At 39.7% G+C, this 19199-nt stretch overlaps 1 protein-coding gene across 1 annotated transcript; it reads right to left on the bottom strand.

The window, feature by feature from the left end:
- Positions 1-3436: 3436 nt before the first annotated feature.
- ZCRB1 (zinc finger CCHC-type and RNA binding motif containing 1) lies at positions 3437-19170 on the bottom strand. Its single transcript, XM_075551869.1, has 9 exons — positions 18957-19170; positions 18414-18527; positions 16289-16374; positions 12310-12338; positions 11595-11706; positions 11196-11303; positions 6574-6686; positions 6410-6485; positions 3437-4880 (listed from the first exon to the last, which is right to left on the bottom strand). The coding sequence occupies exons 2-9, from the start codon at positions 18436-18438 to the stop codon at positions 4749-4751; spliced, it is 681 nt and encodes a 226-aa protein (XP_075407984.1). The 5' UTR covers positions 18439-18527; positions 18957-19170; the 3' UTR covers positions 3437-4748.
- Between the last annotated feature and the right edge of the window lie 29 nt (positions 19171-19199).

The raw sequence follows: 19199 nt of genomic DNA, 5'->3' as shown, positions 1-19199 counted from the left end.
TTAAAGAACATTTCAAAGGAACCTGATTTAAGTTCCTTGAGATTACCAAAATTGCCAATTTGGTGTGGTGTAAACTGAAGAGCACATCATTGTTCAGCAGTGTCAGAGGGATGGAAACGCTGCCTTCAGAAGTGTCTAAAGCTACTTGCAAGATCTGTGGCTAAGTCATCGCTTCACATTTTGATATTTTTGCTTAATAAATAATTCCATAATTTTGAAGCACTTGCTCAAGACATTCAAATACAGTCTTCAGTATGGATTACAACTCAATTGAAAGAAAACAATCATCCTAATAACATAATCAATGACAGCATTATGATAAACAGGAAAAAAAACGGGAGCTGTCAAGGATTTTATTTTACTTGGATCCATAGTCAATGCTCCTGAAAGCAGCGGCCAAGAAATCAAATGACATTGCATGGGACACAGCTGATGCAAATGACCTCTTGAAATGGTTACAGAGAAGTCACTCTGAGGACTAAGGTGCTCCTGACCCAAGCCGGAGTTCCTAGGCTTGGATTACTGTTGTTAGGTGCCATCGAATCAGTTATGACCCAGAGCAACCCCAGTGTCAGTCCATCTCCCTGAGGGCCTTCCTCTCCCTCACTGCCCTCTACTTTACCAAACGTGATGTCCTTCTCCAGGGACTGTCTCTCTTGTATGTAAGATGAAGTCTTGCTACCTTTTCCTCTAAGGAGCACTCTGGCCATACTTCTTACAAGACAGACGGGTTTGCCTTTGAGCAGTTTATGGTACTTTCCGTATGCTTCTCCGGCACCGCAGTTCAAATGCATCAATTCTTCTTCAGTCTTCTTCATTCCATGTCCAACTTTCACATGCATATGAGGCCATCAAAAACCCCCGTCTTGGGCCAGGCACCTTCGTCCTCAGAGTAGCCTCCTTGTTTCTCAGTACCCTAAAGAGGTCTGTGCAGCAGATTTACCTCATGCAATGAGTCTTGTACTCTCCTGTCGCTCAGTGCTGCTTCCACGAGCACTGATTGCAAGACAAAATCCTTGACACCTGCAGCAGAGACTGACTAAATGCTTGGTTCACTAGAGAAGCAAAACTAATGTTTATATATGAATATATAGAGAGAGGCTTGTATTAAAAAATGATCCACACACATCTGTTTTGGATGAACAGCCAGAATGCTCTTTATAATTGAGGGTGGCGATACTTCCTTTTATGTTCTTTGGATGTTATCAGGAGGGAGCCCCTGGAGAAGGACATTATGTTTAGTAGGTCACTTCAAAAGAGGAAACCCTCCATTACAGATAGTCCATATGGCGACAACCATGGGCTCAGACATCATAATTGTGATGATGGTGCAGGACCAGGCAGTGTTTTATTCGGTTGTACATTTGGTAACTGAGTTTGAACCAACTCAAAGACACCTAACAATGACTTTATGTAGTGATTTTTTTTTTACATTCTCAAACCACTCACATCTAGTGACTTTATTAGCTTTGCAATTTAAAAAAATCCTTTTATTGGGGCTTGTACAACTCATCACAATCCATCCATCGTGTCAAGCACATTTTTACATTTGTTGCCATCATCATTCTCAAAGCATGCTTTCTACTTGAGCCCTTGTTATCAGCTCATTTCCCCCCTTCCCTCCCTCACGAACCCTTGATAATTTATAAATTATTTTGTCATATCTTGAACTATCCGACGTCTCCCTTCACCCACTTTTCTGTTGTCTGTCCCCCAGGGAGGAGATTATATATAGATCCTTGTAATCCATTCCCCTTTTCACCCCACCTTCCCTCCACCCTCGCGGTATCGCCACTCTCACCACTGTTCCTGAAGAGATCATCTGCCTGGATTCCCTGTGTTGCCAGTTGCCATCTGCACCAGTGTACATCCTCAGGTCTAGCCAGATTTTAAAGGTAGAATTGGGATCATGATAGTGAGGGGCCGGGAAGGAAGCTTTTAAGAACTAGAGCAAAGTTGTATGTTTCATCGTTGCTACCCCGCACCCTGACTGGCTCGTCTCCCCGTGACCCTTCTGTAAGGGGATGTCCAGTTGCCTACAGATGGGCTTTGGGTCTCCACTCTGCACTCCCCCTCATTTACAATAATATGATTTTTTTTGTTCTTTAATGCCTGATATACCTGATCCCTTCGACACCTTGTGATCACACAGGCTGGTGTGCTTCTTCCATGTGGGCTTTGTTGCTTTTGAGCTAGAAAGCCACTTGTTTACATTCAAGCCTTTAAGACCCTAGACGCTCTACCTTTTGATATCCGGGCACCATCAGCTTTCTTCACATTTGCTTATGCACACGTCTTCAGTGATCTTATCGGGAAAGTGGGCACCCACTGATATGTTTTTTTGGTTTTGATGCCTGATACCTAGTCCCTTCTACACCTTGTAGGGAGTGGTTATTAAGGATGATGTTGTATTTTAACATTTCACCCATTGCTGTGGTACTGAAGACGATGGCTTAGCACGATTCCTTTACCCCAAACCAAACCCACTGGCATGTAGTTCTGACTCCGAATGACACTAGGAGACAGAATCAACTGCTCCATAGGCTTTCCAAGGCTCTATGGAAGCAGACTGCCTCATCTTTGTCCTGTGAAGCAGGTAATGGTTGAAAGGAGACCTTTCTTTCAGCAGTCTACCACGTAATCAACCGCACCATGTACAGCTCCCGCTCTTCTCCTTCCGCCCGAGAGCTGCTCGATCAACAGAGTGATTATCCCGACAGCTCTTGCGCTCATCTTGTGAATTCTGCTCTGCTGGGAAAGAGCTGTTAGATGCATTTCCTGGGGTTTATATGCCGAACAGGATCTTTTGAGAAAATGTACACAGGCTGTGCTTTCTTCTGTGGTACCTTAGGTTGCTATGAGTCACAGAGGACTCAACACATCAGACAACCATCTTTGTGGACAAATGTGCTTCCAATTAGAACTTAGGATAGATCGAATGCAGTGTCTGGTTTACAGAAGAGGGTAGGTTTAGCATTTGGTACTAGTCACCTTACCCTCTAGAAAGGTGCTAATTTACAATAGCACAGGTAATCCTACCCTACTCTCATCAACATTAAAGTAGGTTTCCTTGCTTTTCTTAAAAATTAGGTTTAAAAAAAAACAACCAAAAAAACTTCCCTGTTTGTAACTGAGTTAACTAGTAAGAATCCCTTTCATGTTTGTTAATTTTACTTCTATATATTATTCACACCACTAAACTATTTTCTACTAGCGTCTGTGTACATAGGTATTTCTTTGATATATTTTGTGGCAAGCCCTTTCCCTTTTTTGCTTTTCTGTGCTTTTAAGGTTTTGTGTGTGTGTATGGTATTTGACAAATAAAGAGAACAGAGTGCAGAGTCTTACAGTCAATCCTTTTGCTTGGTTTCCTCGTAGAGAATTAGAGATACTTTCCTGTGGGTGGGAGGACTCAAACTTTTCACTGCTTCTGTAGTTTCCCATATAGGTAATTTTTATTGCTTTTAGTTGAGAAAAAATAATAAATGGGTGTTCTTTTTATAAAGCATTCACACAATATAGGATTATATACAATATAGAAAATGAAAGACTCCACTGTCCTGTATCCTGTACAAGGTATGGAATGATTTAGTTATAAAACAAAATATAACAAATAATTTAATAAACATGAGCTAATGAAGCGATGACTACTCTAGGGGGAAGTGTATAATCACAGTAAATTCCGTGTGGGCTATTAACAGTACTTACATAGTTATAAACCGAAAACCACAAATATGGATTTAACCAAAAAATCTAACAGGACCATATTGGGAAGAGAGAGTTTAAAAGGCGTATGAATGATGGAGATGGGGGGGACTAGATGGACAGATTCTGCTTTACAGCTTCAAAGTCCACTACAAATATGCGAGGTAGCGAAAGACGAGGGTGGCGAAGCCCATACAGACTCACAGTCCTGGAAATCTTAAAAACGGTCATTCTGAGTTGGAATCAACTATAGATAATGGGTTTTGGGGTTTGCTAAGGCGATGAATTTATAAATAGAAATATAAGTATATATTTTTAGCAGTAAATGTGAATAAAAATCATTGAAGAAGTCACGGGTAATTGCTTCTGGGGAACTATACAGCAAAGGATAACCACTGTGTTTGGTTACAAGCCTTCAGTTATTTTACTTTATACAAGGGAGCTTCAAAAAGTTAATGAAAAGGTAAGTTTTTTAAAAGATAAAGGAGTTTTTGTAAAAACTTTTGGATGATTCTTGTATGAATTTTTACAACTTATCCATATTGAGATAGCACAAAAAAATAAGGATAAAATATCTCTTTAAATACAAAATTCTCTTAAAATTTTTACTAATGTTTACTAACAATAAACCATTCCATCTTTCCAGTTTTTCAGGACTTTTGTTTTAAACGTCTAACTTATTTCAAAAGCACTCATGCAAACCAATCTGATATGAATATAGGCTCCTAAATACCGGAGCCTCCCAAATACATCGCTGTAATGTCTACTTTCTTTCTTGGGGAGACTGTAACATTACTAAAATATTAGTTTCAAACTTAACAGTTATCAACAAGTCTTGATATTTATTAGTCTGCTAGGGTAAGATAGACACATGATACTTTAAAGTTATTTTCACTTTCCTATTAACTATTTTATAATACAAATTGATTTGCTAACAAGTGTTCTTAAGCTCAAAGTTCTTAAGTAATCTTTAGTTTGCAACTGAACAGTGCACTCCAAGATTCTACAACATTTTAATGGTCTTTACAGGATAAATATTAATTTTAGTCACTAAGTTCCTCCTCATCACTGAAATATGTGCTTTTCTTGATCCTTGGGCGTCTTGAATCATCTGATGTTGAAGGCTTCTCCGAACTGGTTTTCCATCTTTTTTCTTCTTCTTCAATTTTGGCTTGCTGCATTGTGATTTGGAAAGCAAATAACAAACAAGGGCCCAGTTAATATTTTTTTTCTGGTACATTAGTTTTATTAGGGGCTCATACAACTCTTATCACTATCCATACATACATCAATGTGTAAAACACCTTTGTACATTCATTGCCTTCAGCATTCTTAAAACATTTGCTCTCCACTTAAGCCCCTGGCATCAGCTCATTTTCCCCTCCCTCCCTGCTCCCCCCTCCCTCAAGAACACTTGATAATTTATAAATTATTGTTTTGTCATATCTTGCACTGTCCGACGTCTCCCTTCACCCATTTTTCTGTTGTTTGTCCCCCAGGGAGGAGGTTATATGTAAATCCTTGTAATCATTTCCCCCTTTCCACCCAATCCTCCCTCCACCCTCCCATTATCACCACTCTCAGCACTGGTCATCAAGGGATCATCCGCCCTGGATTCCCTGTGTTTCCAGTTGCTATTGTACCACTGTACATCCTCCGCTCTAACCAGATTAGTAAGGTAGAATTGGGATCTTGATTGGGGTGGGGGGGCAGCGGCAAGCATTTAGGAACTAGAGGAAAGTTCTATGTTTCATCGTTGCTTCACTGCACCCCGACTAGCTCGTCTCCTCCCTGCGACCCTTCCATAAGGGGATGTGGTACATTAATTTAAAACATGGAAGAGCGTCCAACTTTCATGGCTCCTCACCCTCCCATGCCATGACAGGTAATTCCACTCCATCAGGGTGTTTTTTTAAATTTTATTTTTGCTTTGTCAAGTTCTATCTCAGTTTCACAATGTTATTCAACATGACTTTAGTCATTGTCTACTAATTAACAGGCACCTGAAATGAAGCCTCTTTGCCGTCCCAGCTGGAGGTTGAAATGCTGTATGTGATAAGACATTAACTAAAAGGGGAAATGTTTTTTAACTTGCCAACTACACTAACACAAAAAATTCATACACAAAATTAGGAGGTTGTATACCATAAAAACTTGTTCTGGGTTTTGCTTTAGAGTGAAGTTTCTTTTTAAAAATGATGTCTTTATATGATAAAATAATTATAAATTATCAAGGGTTCTGGGGGAGCAGAGAGGGAGGGGAAAATGAGGAGCTGATATCAAGGATGATGATAGCAACATATGTATGAATGTGCTGGACACAAATGATGTATGCATGGATTGTGAAAAGAGTTATATGAGCCCCTAATAAAATGATTTAAAAAATGTCTTTGACAGAATAAAACATTTTCTAAAAAAAAGAATAAAACATTTTCTGTTGAGCTGACTTTACTTTTAGTCAGTTTTTCTTGATTCTATAATGAAAAGCATTTAAGACATTAAAGGTGTGTGGGACCCTTAAAATCTAGAAAAAAACATTGCAAACTTTTCTATCACACTGGTCTAATGATTTCCTAAAGTTCAGGAGGTGAAGTGGAAAGACAAGGCTTGTCACGAGGAGGTGGTCGATGACGTAGGAACATAAAGTCAATTCGCCCAAGGCAGCTACGGCATGCTACCTTTCAGGAAAAAAGCATCGTGGTACCTGGAAAGCTATGGCTTGACTGAGACTGTCCAGAGCAGGGTCTTCCCCTTCATCTTCACTCTCTTCTACTTCCTCACTGCATGATGAAAACATGACCAAATGAGGCTCCGCCCGCAGGACAGATGCAATAGAATAAAATAGTCACTAAGAGTGGATACACATACATTTGTTCTTCTGGTTCAGGAATTTTCTTCTTTTTCTTTTTCTCTTTCTTCTTTGGAGGTTCACGTTCGCCAAGCATATTTTTAGGACAGGCATAACTTAAATGACCACTTTCCTTTTGTTTCCCATGCGAGAAAGGGGACAAACAGCGTGACTATTATTAACCCAAACTCACCCGGCATCCTAATAGTAAAAGGTCTAAGAATTTAAAGGTGGATATTGTCATAATCAGAATTTACACACATCAATAATCAAATTTACTACTTTAACATTCAGAAGGAAGATATGTTATTATCACTTACAATCAACTACATGTAGAATTAGGTAATATTTTAGATGTTTCACTAAAAGGAAAAAGGGAAGACCTCACACATTTGAAATTTCAAGATTCAGGTTCTGATAAAAACAGTTCAAAATTTATATGGAACATCTATCCTAAATGTTAAAAAATTTTTTAATGAAATATAGACAAACCTATTCTGTTTGATTGTCTTAAAAATAAGTAATTTTAAGTCTTCCTCACTTTTGCTAATTACTTTCGTTTGCTTCTGTTAGCTGGCAAACCAGACCTGCATTTCCAATTATGGTAGCCACCAGCCACAGGTAGCAAATTGAGCACTTGAAATGTACCTAGTTTGAATTAATATGTACGGTTACAGCAAAATGCACTCTGGATTGTGAAGACTTCATATAAAGAGGAAATGTATTGTAAAAATAATCAAGATATTAATTCAAATGATGTCTTGGATATACGGAGTTAAGTAAGTGCAGTGCAGTGCAGTGCACTGTCAGGGTCAGAAGGTGAGGGAATATGCTGACTGAATCAATGAGTCAGCTGTGACTGCCACCCTGCTGGGTATACGGTGAGCCATTTCAGAAGTAGGAGGCAGAATATTACTACAGCCAAGAGAAAGAAGCTGGCAGTCGAGAGCATCCTTTAGACCTTGCATCTGGTCTGCCTTTCTCTGCTAGAGCTTTCATTAGCTGCTGAAGGCTTGGAGATGAGAAGGATCCTCCAGACGGACATTGGAATTTTGTGTCGGGACTGACCAGCACCCACAACTTCGCTTTGTGAGTCAGGATGGCCACTGCAATGGGCTGTAGAAGCCTGAGACGTAAGGGCATGTGAGAAGGGGGGAAGGTGAAGGTCGATGTTAGAGGTGACGGAGTGGCGCAACAGTGTGAAAAAGTGGGTTAATTAAGACATAGTTTACCCTCGAAGTTCTTGAGACTAGTCTTGTGTTAACATTCCTGAATTACTTCAGGAATAATATAATTGTCACTGGTTTATTTCTTAATGTGGTTACCAAAAAAATGAAAATGAAATATGTGACTTGCATTTATTTTTATTGGAAAGTGCTGGGCTAGACGTTTATTCACAATATTCATAGTACTGTTAGAGCTGTCAACCCCAAGGACTCTTAAGTACAATCTGTATATTAATGCACCAAAACTAGTTAAGAAGCAGTATGTGAGAGTGGAGGTCTGGGGAGAGACCAAATCAGGAGTAACATCAGAGAAGAGCAAACCACAATGCTTTTCAAGCCTATCTGACAGAGCATCAAACTGACTACACTATGGTTTTATTGATGAACTGCTGCCCTAACAGGCCTGGTAGAGACTGTACTTCAACAAGCACTTTCCAAACCTGTTTTGTGGAATAAGGGCACCCCAACAGAAAGTTAACAGATTCCCTTAGAAAAGGGCATTTCTCTGGCAAAGCTCCTCTGGCTACAGGCGAAGCTTTACTATCAATACAGAGACTGTTCTAAACTTGATTATGGTAGCTCAATCTTGGTATAATATACTTAGCCAGTGGACCTCTCTCTAGCCTTAACCAAAATTTGCTTTAGGCTTAAATATTTCTCACTGGTTCCACAGCAGAAATTTCTTCTCTGGCTTTTTAAATAGAGTTGGTGTTCTTTTGCCTCTCACTCTTTATTTTTATCTTTATATTATTATTTTTTTTCATTTTGTTTTTTATTGTTTATGTTCAGTTTCTAGGTTTATGAAAAAGAGAAGGAAATTCAGACCGACAATAACTGATGCAATGGTTTATCCAGGAAGGAGGCAGCAGAAAGCAGGAGGGGAAGAGGGGTGGAAACAATGAACATGGGAGAGGGGAAGGAGCACTCTCTCTGAGAGTGACGATGGACATGCAACTCTTTTAAACAGTGACTTAAAAGAAGGATATGGATGCTAGATCAAGAATACTACTGAAAAAAAAGGAGAGAGACACCAAAGTTCACCAGTGGTTACCATGAGTGATGGAGGAAGAGCTTTTGCTTAGGGGCACTGAGTTTATGTTAATGGGGGGGTAATTTGGAACAGGATATCAACAACGATTGCACAATAAAGTCAATGACACTGAGTTGTACATGTAGGGGTGTTGAATTGGAAAATGTTCCAACATTGGCTTTGGTAATGATTGAACGATGCTTCTTGATATGGCTTATTTGTTGACTTGTATGATAGGTAGAAGAAGCGCCAATAAACTTGTAAAAAGGGGGGGTCTTTGATAGTCAAGTAAGTTTTGGAAAAAGAAATATAAAGATTTTGGGGGGAGAAAATGAAAGAAATATAAAACATAAAAAAAGTACAATACAACAACCCATAAACTAAAATGAACATATTAACAACTCACGTACATTTCTAAAATAATTTAATTTTTACTGTGATATATGGAAATATATACTAACATCATCTTAGAGATCTCCTTTCCTTTTAAATAAAACTTGGACTTTAGACAGTTTTTGCAACATTTACTTACGATGAGCGGTTTTAGACTCACAGCAATTGACAACAACTAGGTACCTATATTTCAAATTCAAGTATCAAGTACTAAAGCAAGTGATACAGAAACTGAAGAGTTCTACCAATTTCCTCAGTCTGAAATTGATTACATATGTAATAAAGAGGCATTGTTAACTATTGGTGGTTGGAATTCAAAAGTTGGAAACACAGAGGAAGGAACAGTTGGGAAATAATGATTTTGGCAATAGAAAATGAAGCTGAGACAACATAATGGAATTTTGCAAGACCAATTACTTCTTCATTACAAATGTTTTTTAATAACATAAATGGTGCCTGTATACATGAACCTCACCCTGATAGTCTGTAAATAACTTTAAAAAAAAAATTTGGTAGCATGCTCACTTCCTGGATGGCTATGAGCTCAACAGCCAGGTCCGTGCACAGCACAGGGCAAGAGGGCAGGGGAGAGAGCGAGCGAGCGATTTATTGCTAACCAAGGCTTATATATCTTTTTGGATGTGCATGTCTCCTGATTACAGGTAGACATATGTCACAGGAAGGGTTATGCAATAGGCAATACGATAGGAGGGGGATATACAATGAGCATAAACGTAATGGGAAGGGGAGGGACGAGGGGTATACATGTGACAAGATAAGTGGACCCTAGTTCATAATGGTGGCCTAACCTTGGTCACCCTTGAGTGGGCTTGACCTCCCTGGGCTCTCCTTCAGGGAAACAATCTACTACTATCCTGATCAGAAGGAAGTGGGCCCTACTTAGGGTGGGACAGACTATACAGTCTGATTGCTCTAGATGGCTGATAACCCTTAGGGAGAATAACCCCTGGCCTACTTTTGTTGACCTCTAAGTGTATAGTCATTTGCCTTGTTTAGCAAGCAGTTAAGTTTGGCATATTTGGGGGAGATAAGTTTGGAGAAATCTTTGTTTCCCACAATTCCCTATTTTGTTTTACATATAAAATTCAAAAGAGCCATAAGGACGAAGTGGTTATTTCTAAACATTGAAAGCTGTCAAGGCAAATTTAATGACCAAATTAATATAGCCAAAAATTCAGGCTTATGACAAACAAACCCAATTTTTGCCAGTTAGAAGTCGAGGTGACGACAGATGAAAGACAGGAATAAAAATACCTTAAATGAAAACACTAGCCACAGGCTAGAATCTTGAGCAGCCTTACTATGGAGGCAGAGACCATTGTAATCTTGATTATACTGGATTGAACTTGATAACTGGCCAGATGACCTCCCTACAGATCCCACTGACCTCCCTATAGATCCAATCTGAATTTGTTCTGGTGCAAGTATCTCTCACTTGTTTCATGACAGAAATGTCTTCCCTGGCTTTTTGAATATTGATGGGAGTCTTTTTTTCCCTATTGTTTGTATTTTTTGTTGTTATATTATTATTATTATTTTATCCTTATCACTTTATTTTGGCTTTGTTTTTCATTGTTTCTGTTGGGCTTCCCAGTTTGTGAAGCCCAGGAGTGGATGCATAATGGCAATAACTGACACAAGGACTGATACTGGGGGTAGGTGAAAGGGGACTTAGGGAGTAAACAATGAAAGCGGGAGGGGGAGGGAACACAACACTGGAATGGATTGGGATTGCACCACTCTTTTTAAAGGTGATGTAATCATGGGGGGGGGATGTTCTACAATTGATGTGGCAAGGATTGTACAGTTCTTCTTGATATGATGGAACAACCGAACTAATGAATTTTAGGATATGTAAATTGGGTGCCAAGAAAACTTGAAAAAATGAAAATCCTGTACATATCAAAACTGTATAAAGGCTTGAGTTTTGCTAAAAATGTACAAATTTCCATTATGTTTTCAGTTTACTCACCCCACATTCATAACACTTAGATTTGTCGAAGTAGTGTCGCCTCCTGATGAACTCGGCTGCTCTTCCATTGTCAATAGCAATACTTGCTTTTATCACTCTACCAAATAGCTAAAACAGAAGAAAAGTTAATGAAGGGCGTTTCCACAGCAACCTTAGTAAATGGGTCCCATTTGTGAACTTTCACTCCTATTTTATATTTTCATTTCAGTAATTTGGCTTAGATGTAGAAATTCTATTGTGTTTTATTTCTTGAATCCTACGACTAAAGTTTTAGGGAACCCAGCCCTCCGCCCCCGAATCTTCTGCCAGCCATTAAGCTTATCGCCTTTGCATTCCTACAGTTTGGTTAAGGTAAACCGAAAGATGTGTAGGTAAAGATGTTGGTGATAAATGGCTTACCTGTTTGTTGTTAATTGCTCGGGTACAGTTTTGTGCAGATTCTTTATCCAAAAATAAAATAAATGCAACCCCTTTACTCTTCCTGGTGTCTTTATCTTTCATGATAGTAACCCTTGAAACAAAAAGTTTTTTTTTAAAAAGGGCAATAAACATATATTAATAAATGCTTAGAAAATGAAAGCTTTACCAGGAGTTAAGTAATAAAAATATGTAGAAAGTAGGATAAATTCCCTTTACAAGAAAGTACCTTTTCTTCAAAGTCCAGGGAAATTAGGAAGAACGAACCAAGCAAACAAAACTATGATTAGGATTATATGATAATGAAATCCTAACAAGCAACCAAACACTTGAGGGATGAGATGGAGAGATTACAGAGATAGTGGGATAAGCAGCGCTCCTCTATGAATGTCCTGTCTTGCAAAAACACAACTCCTGTTCACTACGTGCATTGAACAATGTCAACCACGATGTTCAACAAACCATGTATACAACTGGGTCCTTTTGGAAAAAATTAATGAAATATTTATCAATTCATAATATAGTATTCATAAAATATTAATGCAGATAGGCAAATTAGCAATAGTTTTTTCCCTCTATTATATCAAGTATCTGTTTTATACCAGAAAAGTCAATCTACTTCCCTTTTAAAAATAGCAGTGAAACAATTTCAAATACATTTTAAAATGAAGTTCCAAAATTCAATGAGAATACTTACTTTACAACTTTACCATATTTGGAAAATATCTGAAATAAAAGATCACATGATAATTTTCAAGTTAATTTAAAATCATAGGAAATTACATTTTCAGGTTTGTACACATGACCAAAATATTTATATTGGTTTATTAAACCTTTTAGCCTCTGGTCTATAAGAACTTTTTCTTTTGGAGACGAATAATATTCTCACTGTTCCAGTTGCATCTATCTGGCACAGGCCCTAACTGCTAGTGGACTGGATGCAGAGAACAACGCTCTACATAGGTGGCGGGTCGGAGGCACGCTCACTGGACTGCTGCCATGTTCCTTTAGGGAGCCTTGGTGGCACAGTGGCTATGTATTTCACTGCTAACCAGAGGTTAACAGTTTGAACCCACAGATGAGATTGGCTGCTCCTATAGAGATTTAATGACTTAGAAACTCAAAGGGGTACTTCTACTCTTTCCTCCAGGGACGGCTGTGAGTCAGAATCAACTTGAAGGCACGAAGTTTTGTTCCTTTCGTATACCCTCGACAACTATCAATCCTAGTGACTCCGAGAGACCTGGCACTTCAGATATGAATGCTGTAGACACTTACTCTCCTTATACAACTGGCACTCCTGCACACAAGCACTGCTTCCGACACGCACCCTCAGACTGCTTATTCAACAAAACATAGAACACCAAAAGCTTCCACAATGAAAGATCCATTTCCTTACAGGCCCAATAAAGTGTTCTACACACTCCTCTCAGTTCCTCAACTCACTGCAATTTGGCTTTCATTCCTTCCACCCAAGAAGTGTGCTTTCAGTACAATCATCAACGATTGTCAAACCCAATGGACGCATTTTGCTCCTTAACTTGCCCCATGTAGTTGAACATCACTTTCTCCTGCCTGCTGCAGTGACAGGAACTTCTGGCTGTGACTTACCATATATACTCAAGTATAAGTCGACCCAAATATCAGCTAAGGCACCTAATTTTACCACAAAAACTGCAATAAAAATGTGCTGGAAACTTGGCTTACATGTGAGTATATATGGCAAGTCTTCCTCACGGCTTCTCCCTTCAATAGTCCCATAATGTTAGCAATCCTCAATGGGTGTTCCCTGGCTTGTTCATGTCTACGCATACCGTCCGCATTAAGAATCGTTGTTGGGTGCTTCCGAGTTAATTCTGATTTAAAATGGCCCTGCGTGTATACGAACCCTAACCATGCCCTCCAGATGTCCTGGGCTCTAGAGTCATGGTTTCATTTGACTACTGGACATTCCACCTTGGACTTCAAATTTAAGCTGTCCAAAGTTGGTCACCATCTGTAATAAATTCTGTTTTGTCTTTTTGCAGTCCCTAGATGATCAGTATCTATTTAAGTCAACCAAAATTTCAAATAATCAAAAATTTTCATCCAGTTTTTAAAGTCTATCAAATTTATCTTACCAAATTAAGAAAAATCTTATCAACACTATTGTATCCTTATGTTAAATTTCAAGTGTATCTAGTAACAGTGGGTATTCATTAAGAAGTCATTAAAAGAATAAAAGCTACTTGATCTAGATCCTGGGTTATTGCAATGAACCTGTCAAGTGGTCTCTGTGCGACTGTGTAAGACTTTTCTTCGGCTCTATCAAGCTCTCCTGTCTTGGCATTTTATAAAAGCTTCCCACTTTCTCAGTAGTCCAGCTTTCTCCCTTCTTACCTATTATCTCTCAAACTTCAGTTTAAGGGTCAATATCTACAGGAAGTGTTCCAAAATCTAACAAGTGCATACTGCTTGTCTATCATAACAGGTGTTCAATGAAAGTTAAAAAACAAAAACAAAATGATAGCTTGCTAAATGAAGGCATGAATAACATAGCTTATTAGGCTGTGTGCTTGCTAACAGGAGAAAGGCCTCAATCTTCTCTTCTCAGTACCTCAAGCACCTAGCACAATGTCTAGAAAACAGAAATACCTCCACATTTAAATTATGGTATTGATGAAGAATATTATATATACCATGAAAAGCCAAAAAAAAAAAAAAGAATATAATTGCTTTGGAAGGACACTGGTAATGCTCCCTCGAGGAGAGGGTGTCAGGAGGGGCCTATCCTTAAAAAAGGTCATTTGGACACTGGGCCTTTACTTAAATACTACTTCAACACAAGCACACTGCGTTCTATTAACTTGGCATTCCATGATGCTCACCTTCCAAACACGATTGCTGAAGGCAAAGTGGGTGCATAAGTAAATGTTGTGAAGAAAGCTGATGATGCCTGGATATCAAAAGATATAGCATCTGGGGTCTTAAAGGTCTGAAGATAAACAAGTGGTAATCTAGCTGAGAAGCAACCAAGCCCACATAGAAGAAGTACACCAGCCTGTGTGATCATGAGGTATCTAAAGGATCAGGTATCATGCATCAAAGAACAGAATAACCTTATCATTGTGAATGAGGGGGAGTGCGCACTGGAGACCCAATGCCCACCTGTAGGCAACTGGACATCCCCTTACAGAAGGTTTCAGGGGGCCAGCCAGAGTACAGAATAGCACCGATGAAAATACAACTTTCCTCTAGTTCTTTAATGCTTCCTTCCTGCCACTATCATAATCCCAATTCCACTTTACAAATATGACGAGACCAGAGGATGTACACTGGTACAGATCAGATATTGAAATACAGGGAATCTAGGACAGATAAACCCCTCAGAGTAGTGATACCAGGAGGGTAAGGGAAAGGAGGGGGGAAAGTGATCACAATTATTTACATATAACCCCCTCCCTAGGGACACACAACAGAAAAGTGGGTGAAGGGAGACAACAGACAGTATAAAACATGAAAAAATAATAATTTATACATTATCTAGTGTTTTTTAGGGAGGGAGGAGAAAAAAATGAGGAGCTGATACCAAGGGCTCAAGAAGAAAGAAAAAGTTTTGAGAATGATGGCAACAAATGTACAAATGTGCTTGACACAATGGATGGATGGATGGATTGTTAAGATTTGTACAAGCCAATAAAATGTTTTCCTTTTTAAAAAAAAGAAATAGAAACAAGAAATAAAGGGAACAAAGAAAACAAAAGGCCCTTATCTTTGGTAAACTAGTGAAAAGAGAAGACCCACAATGAGATGGATGGACAGTGACTGTAACAAGGGGGGTAGGGGTGGGGGGGGGCTGAACGATAGATACGGGCAGCTGTTTTCTGTTCTGTTCTGCATGGCATCAGTATGAGTCAGAACTGATCTGATGGCACCCAATACTACTAACAGGAGCCCTAGTGGTGTCATAGTTACAAGTTGGGCTGCTAACCAAAGGTCAGCAGTTCTAAACCACGAGCCGCTCTGAGGAAGAAAGGGCTCTCTACTCTGGTAAAGAGTTAGTCTTGGAAACTCACAGACGCAGTTCTACCCCACCCTATAGCGCAACTAGGAGTTGTAATCGGCTTGGTGGCAGTGAGTTTAGTTTTTTGGAATTCTACTACCACCCAACCACAGGAGAGGCAGAGCAAGAAATTTGGTTCTCATCAGGGAAAAGGTGAAAGAAAATATGGGAAAGGATTCCTTTTCCCCGCAATTATTCCTATCTTGAACTGAAAATTTTTTTTGAACTGTGAAGCTTTGCTAAATATGTAAATGAAGATTACATACTTTAAGGGTTAGGAAAGAATCATTACTGTCATGCCTTTTTCCTCCAAAGAGTTTGCTCTCCTTGTCAGTTTCAAAAGCCATGTAAGGAAAACAGCCTATCACAAGTTGCTCTCATTTTATTTTAGAAGCTGTGCCTTCTGTGTGTAAAATAACATTTTTCTTCTCTATAACGGGATTCTCTTTGGAAACTCTGAGTTTCTGATTCACTGTCCTCTGTCCTCCTCATGTTGCAACCGAGGTCACGGAGAGTGAAGGTTCAGATGCATGAGAAGGCACTTTTGCCACAGGGCACTGGCTGCTTAAACTAGGTAAGTGGATCATATATTCAACAGAATACCACAGATAAACGTGCTAGTTTGACAACTTACCCGGTATAAGTCATTGTTTGTGAGGGAAAAGGGAAGGTTGGATACATATACTGTACTTTTACTTGGGGCCAATCCACCACTCATTTCTAAAAAGGAAAAACAAAATAAGCAGAAGCAATTTAAACCTGATATTCTTCATTCTAAGTAAAACCAGTCTGACCAATTACTGATTGAATTATGTCAACTTTGTACATCTTCCCTATATTTCGGAAAGAGTTAGGAACAATGACTGGGTGAATTTCAACTTACTGCCATCGAGTTGATGCTAACTCATAGTGATCCTATAGGACAGGGAAGAATTGCCTGTGAGTTTCTGAGTCTGTAACTGTTTAAGGGAATAGAAAGCCCCATCTTTCTCCAAAGGAGTGGCTGGATGGTGAGTTCGAACTACTGACCGTGAGGATCACAGCCCCATGCATAACTTCTAAGCTACCAGGGTCACTATGTGTGAATTTAGGAATTCCTTATCCCCCTGGCACCATGTCTTAGCTATCTAGTTTTACTGTAAAAGAGATAGCACAAGTGGATGTCTATATCTCACTGTTTAGGTGGTTAGAAGTCGAAATTCAGGATGCTGGTTCTGGGGGAATTCTGTATCTCTCCCTATCTCTGTGAGCTGGTCATTGGTTCCTTGGTTATTTTCACATGTACTGGCATAAGTCTTCCCCTATCTTTGCTTCCTACACTAGCTGGTTTAATCTTTTATATCTCAAGAGCTAGAAAACACATCCTAGTTATGTCTCATTAACATGTAACAAAGGCAACCACTATTCCCACAGGAAAAATGGTTAGGTTTTACAATGCATATATTTTTGGAGGGTGAGGGGTACACAATTCAATCTTCAACATACCACTTAAAATATGTTCTAGTCTTTCTTTTAGAAAGTCTTAACAGTTCCTCTCCTCTGTGTGTAGGAGGTGTCCTGGTGATATAGTGGGTTACACACTGAGTTGTGAATCACAAAATTGTGAAGACAACCCTTTTAAGGGAAGACAATGCTTTTTATTTAGGTAAAGAAGTATGAGTCAGAATCAACTCAATGGCAGTGAGTTTGGAGTTTGGTTTTGGTGTGCATGGATGAGGCTGTGGATTATGCAAGAAAAATCCTTTGGCTACTCCAGTTTCCCTTCACGCTAAGAGTTAGCCAATGAGAGGTCTTTTCTCCACTCCAGAAAGTAAAAGGAAGCTCAAAAGAACCTTGGCTGCTGACTTCCACTAGTACTGAGGCAAGGTACGTTGGGCTGTTTTGTTTTTGCGGGTTATAAACCTTATTAAATGAATTGTTGATTCATACAGATTAAACACTTAAGTGATTGGACACTGTTTACATAAACACTGGGGGTTGGTAAAGGGCAAATGTTTCAATCATACTCATTCACAATGGCAGAACCATGGCTGCCAGATTAATACATGTCAGAATAAAGCTAGGAGGGCATTAAATATTGAGTATATGGTAGTCCTGGCCCAGCATTCATTGGGCACCCTCAAGGTACAAAAACCAAAGTCCAGGGCCCCATTAATTTTATAACCTTGGGAAAGCAGTCATCTGCTTCCTCTCCCACTAGGGAGTTTCAGTCTTAAGTCCATGGGCTACAGGTGAGTTTAAGGTAAAGCCCAGTTCACTTAGTGGAGCTTCCACATCTAGTCCTTCTGGTGGGCCTATAAAGGATGTTGAGCACCCAGAAAGAATAAACAGTGTGAAGTCCCAGTGGTCAGTAGTGCATGTCCTGGTGTCTGTCTTAATGTTTTTCTATAGCATAATCTTAAGAAGAAATTTTACCCTTTCACGAACATATGTAAAGTTCCCGAAGCCCTAATAGTGGAGTGGTTATGTGTTGGCCTGCAATCCTCAAGGACGGTGGGTGTAAATCACCATTAGCTCCACAGGAGATGACTGCGCTTTCTACTTCCTTAAATAGTTACAGTATAGGAAACCCTCAGGGGTCCCTATGATTCAGTATTGAGTCTATTACGGCAGTAAATTTGTTTTTTGGGGTAGCATTCTTGAAAAACAGTTATTGCCAAATAACAAAATGGTACATTCTGTGACAAGAATAGGTTAAGGCTAGAGAGGGATAATAACCTGTATATTTGAGTTTATAAGAATAAAGAACAAAAACTCACTGCCATCGAGTCCATGCCGACTCATAGCGACCCAGACAGGACAGGGTTGAACTGCCCCTTTGGATTTCCGAGACCGTAACTCTTTTCCGGAGAGGAACGTCCCGTCTTTCTCCCCTACAAGAACAAAAGCTGTATTTAATGTTCATACCTTATTTTACAAAGTCAGAATATTATTTGTGAAAATTACATGGAAATCAAGTAAGCTCAAATTTTCTATGAAAAAAGCCTGTGATGATGTGTATTTGACATAAGGTAAACGAATTATCACAGTGAAACGCTGATACGGCACGCAATTCTCGAAGTAGTGGGAAAAGATGCTTGATGCTTGTTTGTTTTTTAATAAAAATTCAAGGACTCAACATCGATAGGTCGCTTTTAAAATGGTTCCCATTTGGAACTATTTTATAGGTTGGAACGTTCCAGTAAGAACTGTGAGAGCAGACAACGATGTAAGTGGAATAAAAAGGGCAGCGCATAATTGCCGCACCCAGGTTTGGGGAGGAGGCCCGCAGGGGAGAAGAGCGCAGATGGGGATGCGTTTACCTTGTGCTAAGACGGGCCCGAGGGGTTAGGTTAGGAGCGCGCGAGCCCCACATTCAACTGAGGCTCAACCCCGGCTATTTCTCGCCCCACGTAGCGTCCGTGGCATCACGGGTACCGGAGGGGTTACAGCCGTTCGGCTTCTCCCAGGCGCTCGTTAGACGCACCCGGACGCGCCGAGGACCCCAGCCCGGAGGCGGGCCCGGAGGCGGGCGCGTTCGGTGACGTTTCGTGCGCGACGAGGAC

The sequence above is a fragment of the Tenrec ecaudatus genome, chromosome 6 (genome assembly GCF_050624435.1).
Source record: "Tenrec ecaudatus isolate mTenEca1 chromosome 6, mTenEca1.hap1, whole genome shotgun sequence".
NCBI lineage: Eukaryota > Metazoa > Chordata > Mammalia > Afrosoricida > Tenrecidae > Tenrec > Tenrec ecaudatus.
The sequence above is the reverse complement of the archived record's forward strand: the minus strand, read 5'-3'. Positions and strand labels throughout refer to the sequence as shown.